Genomic DNA, 12,537 nt, shown 5'->3' on the forward strand with positions numbered 1-12,537 from the left:
AAGGATACGAACCCCAAACCCAAACCAGAAAACCATGGTACGAAATCGAACGGATAACCACTTACCTTCGTCGTCGGACAATGCTCACCGGACCTTGCCATTGCGCACGATAACTTGTACGAAAATGGAGGGAGACAACACGACGCACACAGAACAATCACAGAGAAAGCAAACGCAAGGTGCAGGAAACGCAACCTTCGTTTCCAATGAAACAGACAGAGGGGTATTTTGGGATTTTCAATTAAAACAAAACTTACGGACTTCAACTTCCACGGTTTTTAAAAAAAATTCATTTTAAACCAAACCAATGAACATGCGACAAGTGGCGTTGTCAAAAAAGTGTTAAGAAATCGTTGTTGGAATATCGCGATCCTTTGTTTTATCTTCTCTACTAAACAAAGATTAAAAGGCATGCGTGAGTTTTTGTGGTGACATTTTAATTTATTTTCTTTATCTATTTTTATACTCTCTTTTTTTTTACCTTTTTTCATTTTTAATTAAACACTTTTAATATTATTTTATTTATCACTTCTTTCTTTCTCGTTTACCAAATAAGCAATATGTTTAGTTTTAAAAATATAGCTGAAGAGAGTGAATATAAGAAAACGAGAGTGTTTTTAAGTAGAAATAAGAAGGATGAATGTATTATAAATAATTTAGTGAAATACAAAAAAAAAAGGCTACACAGAAAATAATTATAACACAATTAATTATTATAGTGCATAAAAAGCAAATACGATGTAAATTATGCTTCACCGTCAATGGTGGAATAATAAAAGGTTGATTAAAGTTTTTAAATTTAAGTTGTCCTTATTATAATAACAGCAACAAGAAATTCTATTACTGATAAAATAATAATAGCAAACAAGTAATATAGTAATATTTATTTATTTTTAAATCAAACCATGTTAACAAAATTAATTTTCAATCATTTTCACCGATTTCTTTATTTATTTAATTTTTTTTACCAAACACCCTTAAAATAGTCAACACACAACAAAAAGGCATTTAAACTTTGGAGAACTTATCTATTGATTGTTGGGAACCATATAAACAAAATACTTGCCTAAAATTATTTCTTGCCTGACCTTGTTTTCTGAAGTATTGTTATTACTTTAATAGAAAGGATACGAAAGAAAGAGATAGAAAATATAAAACATCTGACAAAATATTAGTTTATAATGAGCACATTTTCGTGCTGTCCAGCAGGTTACCCTTTCTTAAAAACGAATATTACTTTTATTTAAAATTATCGTGACACTTTAGTTCTTTGGGTACATAATTGGGTGAGAGATCTAGGTATATTATAATCTAGGTGAGTTGGTCAAATGAAAAAGTACATTACAGATGGTTTTTGTGAAACTGAAACTGATTACAGCAAGGTGTCAGTCCCTTAAAAAGTTGTTCTTACCGTACATACACAGGTCTAGACTTCCCAGAAATATTTTTTTGTATAATTGTGCTGTGCCGACAAGTGAATTGCATGAAATAGTAGAAACTTTTATGGACATGTGGCCTATACTGGGCCTTTTTCTAGAGGAAAGTGACATAACATTTGCCCATCAGCATTTTTCTGCAGCTTTTTCATCAAATCATCTGTTTCTATTACGTGCCATTTTCTTCCTTACTCTCATTACTGAATTCTGGAAAATTAGAGAGAATAAATGCAGACAATATCGCAGGCAATACCAGCCACTCCTCCTTTATCTGTTCACCAAACAAACAAATTTTAAAGCTGTCACAGACTAGTAATGTTTAGGAGCAATTGACATTTAACGAAGAATTAGAGCTTTTTTGCTAAAATACCTCCAGAAATCCGTATTCTAAATCCATCAAAGCCACTGCTTTTCCATAAGGATATTTTGGAGAGAATTTTACTGCTGTCATCAAGCGACTTTCTTCTCCATTTCCATAGTTTCTAGTTTCATACTCCAATTTTCTCCCAGGAAAGATAACCACCTGCGAAAAATTGAGTGTTAAGATTAACAACATTGAACCTTAGAAGAATGAATCTCTAGCTCAAGCCCCAAATGAACTGAGATTAACTCAACATTCGGTAATAGATTAAAGAATATATAGAGAAAAAGAAGGTTACATTCCGAGTGCCTGTGAGCTCAAATAGCTCAAATAAACGTTTATCTTCATCACCGGTCTTCTTTATCTGTAACACCCAGTTAGAGTTCATCATTGACCAGACTGTTCCTTTTAACTCGGCAAGAAGATGGGTGTTACCGGATGCAGTCCGGCCGATAACTTTTTTATTGATACTACTCTTTGTGTTCTCAGTTGACAGGTTCCTATATCAAAAATAACATGAGAAAATGGCAAGAAAAACTATATTTGTTAATTATGATTGCTATGAGAAAACGGCAAGAGAAAGCATCAAAGCTAGTGCTTGGCACTTTTAGCAGAGTGCGAGAAAAGCCCAGTTTTAAATGGTTCAACATTGTTAATTAGTAAGCAACTCAGCTCATGATATTCTAAACTCCATAAGCAATTTGACTTACCCTGTCTGGATGTTGATTATCTTATTGCGTGCTTCATTCACAACATTTATATTTGTGCAACATTTAATTTGCTGGGACCTTCTCGGAAGTAGGAAGGAAAAATAACTTTTTTTGAATGGAAGCATAGAAACAAAGTGCAGCTTATACGGTACTGAAACTGGAGGAGTTAAAGACAGACCAATGCGAATGCTAATAGGCTTTGACCAATTGACTGTACATGTCAAATCTAACCATTTTTCTATTGGCAGTTTAGATGCTACATTTTGCAAATCCTCCAAATTGATTGAAGTTTTTCCCAATACTTTGTGTAGCTTTAGTCCTCTAAAGTTAAAACTTGGGCGAGAAATGAGTTCAAGGAGTAACTCTCCATTACTTTCACATTGGAAAACAGCAACTTGTTTCCCTTGTGACTTTGAGGAAATACTTAATTGCTTCTTGGTATTGAAAAGCACATCTTCCTGTTTCTTGTTGAAGGACACAAGTAGCTTGCCTTTATGCTCGGATGGAAAGTTTCTCACGTCAACAAACTCAAGCATCACCTGAATAAGAATCATGAACAAAAAATGTTGCAACAGTTGTTCAAAAAACATGACAAGTTACACTTGTTAGGGAAAGGGATCCTCTCCAGTAAAAAAAGAAAACCTTGAGATGGTCAAGTGTTTTGATCTCACCATTTATTATTCTAACATCTACTTTCAATAAAAACAAAATATTATGTTAATAAACTTATTGAAAGTCTAGGATCTCATGCAGTGATAAAGTAATTAAGCAGGATCCATTTCCCAATTGCTAGTGTCTTCTCCCGTAACAAAGAATATAGAAGAAATAAATATTGGAGGCTACCTGCACAAGCAGTTTCTGTGGAAGTTGAATCAGATTTTGGTTCTGGTTCGTGTTACTGGATGGAGCCGAACAGAATTGGTGAGTACCAACTATCTTATACTTATCAACAGGAAGAGGAGAAGGGGGGTTACCCCTGTACATTGCTCCTGCTTTCCAGTATCTTGAACCAAATGTCTCTTCCCACTGTCTGGTGGTTTCAGAAAAGCCGACATCCAGCTTTTGGCCCTTGGTCCTATTAGAATCTGTGTCATCATGTTCTAATACTTTGCCCATAATTGCCACTAGATCGTTACAGTAAGACACGGGATGCAATTGGTGAGAGTGCCATATGAGGTCAATGTCATAAGTTGGAACACTGAAGCGGCTTATGTGCCTCTCTCTATTCCTCTTTATCAAATGCAGAAACCCCTTGTATCTGGCCACAGCTCCTTCAAGAAAAGTATCCACTTTCCAATAAGGCCTGGAAACCTGTCATTGAAGTTGGAGACCAATGGATAAGCACAAGCTGGTATTGCTTTCAGACATTTTATTCATTGAGTAATTTCATTATATACTTTACTTGAATAAAAATCACCTTTACTTTCATTGAAGTGTTAGTCCAAAACCAATGTACTCTATTACATATGCTTAGTAATCACTTTACCCATAAAATGTATGAACAGCAAGTTAAAATAGCATCTGACACTGGCTTATTTGTCTATACTACAGATTGAAGGTTAGGTAGGTATTAACAAGGCAGGCCACTCCAATCTAAATTTCTTAATTACCTGATAGAAGAAAGTAGTCTGTCTTTTAACAGCTGAAATCAGATCATAATTGGTGGTACTTTGTTTGGCTTCCAAGAAGTTTTCAGCAAAACCTTGTAATGAATGATTGTTTAGACCAACAAGTTCATATGGCTCACTTGGATACATTGAATCCCAGACTTTCTCACTTTCCTCTTTGCTGGTTCCCTGAGTTGAAGATAACACTTTCGAATTGCCTAATATTCTCCCATAAAGTTCGATGCAGTCAGTTTTGTAACGCACCTGACACAAATGTTGGAAAAGGGTGATTCCAGAAATACAACAATTCTTTCAGAAAACAAATTCACAAATAAAAAGAAAACTTATATGTAATTTTGACTTCAGCACTCAAGCTTACCGGATTAAGCCTATGACAGTGCCAAATCCATTCACAATCAAGAGGCACAACCAAAGGGATTTCTGTCACAGGTGACTCAGTATGTTTGGCCAGTAAAGGAAGCCAACAATACTTATACCTAAAGACACGCACAAACACTAACGATTAAAACACAATCTATTGAAATAAAAGGTGAATGAATATACAACACAGGAAACATGCACATTTCAGGCACTAACATACATAATAGGATTTTAGTTACATGCCCGTGAAAAACTTGGTAAGAGCACGAGTAATACATCAAATAGTTCCTTAAATTACCGAGAGCTAATTAACTTTGATATAAATTTACAAAAATATTAAACCATTAAAATGATAAAACATCAGTTATTTAAATCATCAGTTTCATAATTTTAGAATTAAAACAAGAGTGTAATCTATAGCATAATAGCTATAAATATTTTATTCTGTCAATTTATTAAAAACTATTATAATCACAAATTTTAAAATAATTATACAAAAGTCAAAAGGTTTACCAACAACAGAATCCATGAGTAAATGAAAATATAATTTTGGCTTAATACTACTTTTAGTCCCTATTTTTGTCAGTTTTGCTCGATATGGAACTTATCTTTTCGAATATTTAATGTAGTCTCTTATACCGCAATTTATGTTCAATTTGATCTTTTTTTTCCGACAACGTTTAAATCAATAACGGCATAGCGTCCATGTAAGAAAAAACAGAACACATCATCATCTCACCATGTCATCACCATCTTCCCCAAATCAAAAACCCTAACTTCTGTAGATTAGGGTTGATTTTGATTTCTGTAGGTTTTTGTTATTTAATTGAAAGTAATTTGAGAGTTTCGCTTATTGCAAATGGTTTTGCATCATTAGTGGAGGTTGAACGAGTTCAATAATGGTGTAGTTTGGGGTTTTGCAGATTTTCACAGAAGAGCCATGATTTCACGAATTAGAATTGACGTTTGATTTAAGAATTATGGGTTTTCAACAAGTTCAATAGTTTTGTGATTTTTGACAAAGCGTTTATGGAAAGAAAACTAGGGAAGATGGTGATGACATCGTGACAATTTATTCCTTTTCTTGTTAAGTAGACATTTAAACGTCTTTAGCAAAAAACTAAATTAATCATAAATTACGAGATTATATTTAACATTCTAACAAAAATAAGTCCCACCTAAAATAGGCACTAAAATTGATATTAAGCCTATTATTCTAAAATTCATATTAAGCTTATTATTTTTTGTAAACTATAGGACCTTCTAATAAAACTTCAAAACTATTTTCATTTAACATTTTCTTTTCATATATACAGATAGAGAAAGAGAGAGACAAAGTATCTCAAAACCGATAACCAAGATTAATAATATATGCTTATCAGATGTTTCCATCGATCCTGATTCGTGTCAATTAACAGTAAAAACACTAAGATAATTGTAGTATAGTAGTTTTAAGAGTTAAACTAAACGAAAATTTTAGATACTAAATTTATGGATTCTTAAAATTTCAGGAAGTAAAAGATACCTGTAAACAGCTATGCGCAAAAGTGGGCCATCATCATAAAGGTCACGATTTCTATCAACCTCTGCAAGAAACAGAAGCTGTTGTTTAGCCGTAGCAACGAGGTTTTCGCTTAACACGATTTTCTGTGCTTCAGCCCACTCCAACTCTTGCTGTGTGTCCATGACGGTTGCTCAATTTCACCTTCAAAACGCAGAACAAAATGATCAATATAGCTATTTAAGGCTTTGAATAAACTTCGAAACGAAGATTCCTTTCTTTTTCTGCCCTCAATCGTGAAGATTTTGAAAATTTTCCTTCTCATTCGGAAGCGGTGACCCAGTTATGGGGAAGTAAAATAAAAATCTGTTGAAACTTCACACGCTACGCGGATACTTTAGATTAGATTTTGAGAAGAAACCTGTGATTGAACTTCGTTCATTCTGACTGAGAAAACTATTGAGGTGGGTTTTATTTTGGGGTTTATAACTATGAAATAATTTTTAGTGAGTTTAAAACTGTCTTCGCTAATTAATATTGAAATTTAAAATTAATTTTATATCCAAAAGAATAATTTGATTAATTTTAAAAGATTTAATTATGAATTTACTTTCCATACTGTTCAACGTCTCTTTATTTTTATTTTTTTCTTAAAATGATTTAATTTGATCAATACCGTTAAATTAACCGTAGTGTCGTGTTTGTATCAATGACATTTTTAATTTTTTCATATTTTTAAATTAAAAAAAAAAACAAAAAATTGTCACAGGTCATCGTGTCATTGACCCTATTTGTTTTTAATTTAGTCCACGTATTTATAATTTAGGTTTTTTCTATTTTAAAATAAAGTAATTTGATCATCTCTAATTTAACATCAAATAATTAAATTTAATTACAAATAAATGTTAAAATATTTTCTTTTAATTTATACATAAATCACTCTCTTTAAATATTTAAATTAATTTATTTTTTACATAAAAAATTTCTATTAAAACATGATTTTTTAAATATACTAAAAATTAAATATAAAGTAACTTGTAATTTTTAAATATTTAATATAATAAAATATTTTAATGGTAATAAGTATCCCTTTACATTAACATTTTTAACATTTTTAAAAAATTACAAGTTTAAATAGTAATTTTTTTAATGTAAAAATATAAAAGAAATTAATATTCAGGTGAAACAATTTATGTATAAATTATAAAAAAATATTTTTACAAGTATATATAAATTGTAATTATGTTTATTTATAAATTTAGTTTTCAATTAGAACGACAAAATTACTTTATTTAAAAAAATAAATTGAATCGAAATTATAAATGTGAAGACTAAATTGGAAATGAATATTATCATGATAACAAGAGTGACACATGTGGCAGTTTCTGTTTTTTTTTTAAATAAAAATTCTTTTTAAAAGAATAAAAAGATAAAAAAATTTACTAATTGGCATGTGATATGCAGATGCACAGTGTTAAAGTGAATCTAAAAAAAAATAAATTGAACTGTTTTAAAAAATAGAAATATTAAATTGAATAAAAAAAATTAAACCAACGAAACAAATATAAAAATCAAATGTATAATTAAATCATTTTAAAATTAAAAAAAATATTAATTTTATATGATTTTTAACATTATAATCTAAGTATTTTCTTAAACAAAACTGTGTACCGTGTTTTCAATTTAATCAATCTATAATTTTTTTTCTAAAAATTTATAAGTTTACTTTAGTTTAAATTGTGATTAGTAACATTCTTTTAAGACTAAAAGACTAGAGTGGTAACATGATACTACTACTCTACTATTACTCTAAGACCCATACAAAATATTTACCTTAATAGTAACAATTTTATTACTAATAGTAATAAATTTCTTTATGAATGAAAAATATGATAAGTTTATGTAAAAATAAAATGTGGAAAGTTAAATAAGAAATTTTGGTAGCTTAATTGGTAGAAAATTGTGGTGATTTCAAGAACATGAGTTCAAACTCTTTTCTACCTTTTTGTTAAAAAAAAATTAAAAAAAAATTAAAATATTGATAGTGGATAAAGCATTCCATGTTTTAAGGCATTATTGAGGAATCCATTATGTAAATGGTGATTAAGATATTAATATAATAAAATAATATTAAAATAATAAATAATATTAAAAAATTGTTGAATAGTAAAATTTTTGGACTATAAATAGCCATGAGAGGGGAGGATATTTTGTGCAAAGAGAGGAATAATCAAGTGAGAAACCTTGAGAAATAGAGAAGAAAGAGTTAGGAAGAAATTTTTAGTTGCAAGAAGAGTAGAGGCTTTGCAGGGTTTTCGGGGAAACAAATTCGAAGCAAGAGAAGTCTGAAATAGAGGTAAGGGGAGCTAGATTTTTGTTGCTTGGTAGCTTAATATATATATATATATATATATATATATATATATATATGTATGTGCAATGAACTCTGTGCTGTGCCACTGATTTCGCTAGAAATTAGTTAATGCATGTTGAAATTTAATGCCTCTTGAATGATGAACTATGTGCTGATGATTTTCAGGCTGTGAGCTGATTTAAACGTGTTGTGTGACTGCAATGGAGGATGTTAGATGAGAAAAATCTGAGGTAGCAGCTGTATGGTGAAAGTTAAGAGGATTTGGTAGTGTTTTGGGTCACTTGAGAGGAAGTGAGGTAGTGATTTTGAGCAATTGGGGCCTAATGCGAAATTGGACTGTTGGGGTAGTCTTAGGCACTGTATTGTGACTTGTTTGAGCCACTAAATTGGTCAAAAACCTGTGCAAAGTGGTAGAATTGAATTTGGGTCCTTAAGTTGAGAAATTTGATGTTTTAGAGTAGGATTTGGTTCCTAATCACTTTAGATTTGGTACCGTTCGGTCAGGTGTTGATTTGGTACCGTTCGGTCAGGTGTTGAGTTGTTACCGTTCGGTCAGGTGTTGAGTTGTTACCGTTCGGTCAGATGTTGATTTGGTACCGTTCGGTCAGATGTTGATTTGGTACCGTTCGGTCAGGTGTTGATTTGGTACCATTCGGTCAGGTGTTGATTTGGTACCGTTCGGTCAAGTGTTGATTTGGTACCGTTCGGTCAGGTGTTGATTTGGTACCGTTCGGTCAGGTGTTGATTTGGTACCGTTCGGTCAGGTGTTGATTTGGTACCGTTCGGTCAGGTGTTGATTTGGTACCGTTCGGGCAGGTGTTGATTTGGTACTGTTCGGTCAGGTGTTGATTTGGTATCGTTCGGTCTTGATGGTGCTCGGTCTTGATACTGCTCGGTCTTAGTGGTACGTGGTCTAAATAGCGTTCGGCCAAAGCTCTCAGTGCTCGGCAAAAGTCATACCGTTCGGCCAAAGCCCTAAGTGCTCGGCCAAAGTTCATAGTGTTCGGTTCCAACCTCTTTTAGTCTTGTTTTGGGTTGAATTAAATGTGTGGGATGATTGCAACGCGTAGTATGATGTGATAATGTGATTAGATTACAAGTATGTGAGTATGTGAAACATGTTTGGTGGTTAAAAATATGTGCTTGTACTAGTATGGTTGATGGACGTAATTCCATGGATCTCAAAGGAAGGTCACATGCTGGTGCCCTATAGTGTTGGACGTAATTCCATGATCTTTCAGGAGAAAATTCATGGTGGTGTCCTAGTAATGTTTAGAATGAATTGCATGGTAGCTCAGTCTTGGGGGTTTTCCTAACGCTCCAATGGTCTTTCATTCTCAAGTAGAGAGGATTGATTCATGTGGTAAGGAGTAGCAGGAGGTCCTAGTCTTGGATGCTTCTAGTATGGTCCAAGGTGAGTGATAACGGACTAACCTCGTGAGTGTGGTAGGGTGAAACCCATTGGCAATGGCTTTGCAAAGCAATAGAAGCCACCACGAGTGCATAACCCGCCATAGCTCGGCAGTCATTCTAGTCCGGACAAGTCGGTTTATAAAGTAACAAGTCTTGTTATGTCATTTTACCATGTTTGAGTGACTTTTGCATGTCATGTGAGGTTGAATAACATGCTTTTTATATCTAGCTCACCCTTGCTTGTTTGTGTTGCTTGTGTATGTTTCTTTTGCGATGATCATCCACTTGGGTGGGAGCAGATGGCGAGGAGGTTCTTTTGGAGACGACCTTGGAAGTTGAGGACAATGTTGTTGCCTAGTCTCCTTAGGATGTTATCGATTATTGTTTGTATTTTGAAATACTGTTTCCCTTTAAGTTTACAATTTAGATCTCTTTCGAGTTGAAGTTTAATTTCTGAAGTTACTTTGAAGATAATTGTAATGCTTAATTACTTTGACTATTTTCCTATATTATGCATGATGACGTCTTTATTATATATGTTTTTCTATATATTTTGGGACGTCACAACTACCACATCTTTTAAGACTAGAAGACTAGAGTGGTAACATGACACTACTACCCCGTGACCATAATTTGACATATGACACATTTTGTTTTTAAAAAAAATAAAAAATTCTTTTTAACAGCATAAAAAAATAAAAACTTTTACCAATTGACATATAACATGTACGGATATACAGTTAAAGTGAATCTAAAAAAAAATTCAAATTGGACTGTTTTAAAAAACTAGAAATATTAAATTGAATCCAAGAAAATAAAAAATAAAAACAAAATTAAACCAACCAAACAGATACAAAATCCAAATGTATAATTAAATCAATTTAAAATTAAGGGAAATATTAACTTGATATGATTCTTAATATTATAATCTAAGTATTTTCTTAAACAAAACTGTGTACAGTGTTCTCAATTTAATCAATCTATAATTTTTTTTCTAAAAATTTGAAAGTTTACTTTAGTCTAAATTGTGATTAGTAACATTCTTTTAAGATATAGTGGTAACATGATACTACTACCACATGATGTGACCATAATTTGACAAATGACGGTTTTTGTTTTTAAAACAAATTAGAAATTCTTTTTAAAAGAAAAAATAAATAATTTTTTTTACCAATTTACATGTGGCATGTGCAGGCACACGATTAAAGTGAATCTAACAAAAAAAGAATCAAATTGAATTGTTTTAAAAATAGAAATATTAAATTGAATCCAAAAAAATAAAAAATAAAAACAAAATTAACCAACCAAACAAATACAAAATCCAAATGTATAATTAAATCATTTCAAAATTAAGGAAAATATTAACTTGATATGATTCTTAACATTGTAATCTAAGTATTTTTCTTAAACAAAACGTTGTACCGTGTTTTGAGTTTAATCAATCTATAATTTTTTTTTCTAAACATTTGAAAGCTTACTTTAGTCTAAATTGTGATTAGTAACATTATTTTAAGACTAGAAGACCAGAGTGGTAATAAATAATAAAGTTTAGAGATTAAATTTACCATACATAATAAATTTGGATTTCTTATTTTGAAAGACTAATATAAAAATGTTTAAATGTTTCAAATTAAAATAATAGTTTATCTTAATTTTTTTTTTCTTTTTCAATTTTAAGTTCATCGATTGTCATTATTAGAATCAATCACCACACATATGAGTTATTGTCTACTTTTTTAGCCTAAAACTTTGTCATGGTTTTGTTTTTAAAAGACACACCATAGCGTTAAAAAAATATTTAAATTATCTTTGACCCCGACTCTTAAGCGATGTGGTACGATTGGATGTATCGGAGAGTAAGTTCCCTAGTCGAAGTACGAGAGGAATGAAGGTTCATCCCTAATGAAGGGTTAAGGAAACTGATTATTCGTTTTTAAAACCTTGTTTTCGACCCACGGTGGACGTTAATGTTCCGATCCCAAGTTCATCAATTGTCATCGTTAAGGTCAATCTCCGCACAACTGAGGTATTGTTCACTTTGGACCTGGAGTTTCATCATGATTTTGTTCTTAAAAAGCATCTTAGAGGGTGGAATGAGTATTTAAAGTGCCTTTGGCCTCGATTCCTAAGCGATGTGCGAGTATTGAGCACATAAGGACATAAGTGCCACTGTTTGGCCCCAAAGGGATCTCCCCCTGTGTTTTAGCTCCTAGGATATTTGTTGTATCTCCCACTGTTTGCTTATATTTGATGAGACTAATTGATTACATAAACACTGTAACCGATTACTTCATACAAATATGCTTTGTGCAAGTGGTTTTGTCATTTAAAAACATGAGTATGCATACTACAGATGTAAACACATGTATGACCATAGTAAGTATGCAAACGAATCAGTTCAAGCACACACAAACATGTAAATGCAGATATGCATATCAAAAACATTTTAGTGTCATGCAAGAAACATATAGAAACATTTCTGTTGTTGTTATCATAAAAAACAAAACACACAAGGGATTGGGTTTACATTACTCTCCCTATCAACAAACTCAAATAAGACAAGGTCTAGCTTCCCTTACCTCACAAGAAACAACCCCAACTCAAAGAACACTCCGCCGATTACTTGAACCGCAAGGAATACCTCGACGAACCTAGGAAACACCAAATTGAAAACATATAGAGTCCTTAGAACTCGATGAACCAAGAATGAGTAAGAGAGACATGATTACACATGCAACAATACCAAATTCTTCT

The 12,537-nt window shown here is 32.0% G+C and overlaps 1 protein-coding gene across 2 annotated transcripts; it reads right to left on the reverse strand.

Annotated features, from left to right (window-relative positions):
- Positions 1-1,351: 1,351 nt before the first annotated feature.
- Positions 1,352-6,492, reverse strand: LOC108336261 (glycine-rich domain-containing protein 1). 2 transcript variants are annotated; one of them, XM_017572646.2, is made up of 9 exons: positions 6,418-6,492; positions 6,021-6,200; positions 4,494-4,611; positions 4,118-4,378; positions 3,351-3,818; positions 2,508-3,046; positions 2,096-2,297; positions 1,807-1,959; positions 1,352-1,707 (listed from the first exon to the last, which is right to left on the reverse strand). In XM_017572646.2, the coding sequence occupies exons 2-9, from the start codon at positions 6,179-6,181 to the stop codon at positions 1,606-1,608; spliced, it is 2,004 nt and encodes a 667-aa protein (XP_017428135.1). In that variant the 5' UTR covers positions 6,182-6,200; positions 6,418-6,492; the 3' UTR covers positions 1,352-1,605. The 2 variants fall into 2 exon arrangements, with proteins under 2 accessions (XP_017428135.1, XP_052736768.1); XM_052880808.1 differs by lacking the exon at positions 6,418-6,492 and having other exon boundaries at positions 2,739-3,046; positions 6,021-6,411.
- Positions 6,493-12,537: the final 6,045 nt, after the last annotated feature.

This window comes from Vigna angularis, chromosome 7, assembly GCF_016808095.1.
Source record: "Vigna angularis cultivar LongXiaoDou No.4 chromosome 7, ASM1680809v1, whole genome shotgun sequence".
In the NCBI taxonomy this organism is placed as follows: Eukaryota; Viridiplantae; Streptophyta; class Magnoliopsida; order Fabales; family Fabaceae; genus Vigna; species Vigna angularis.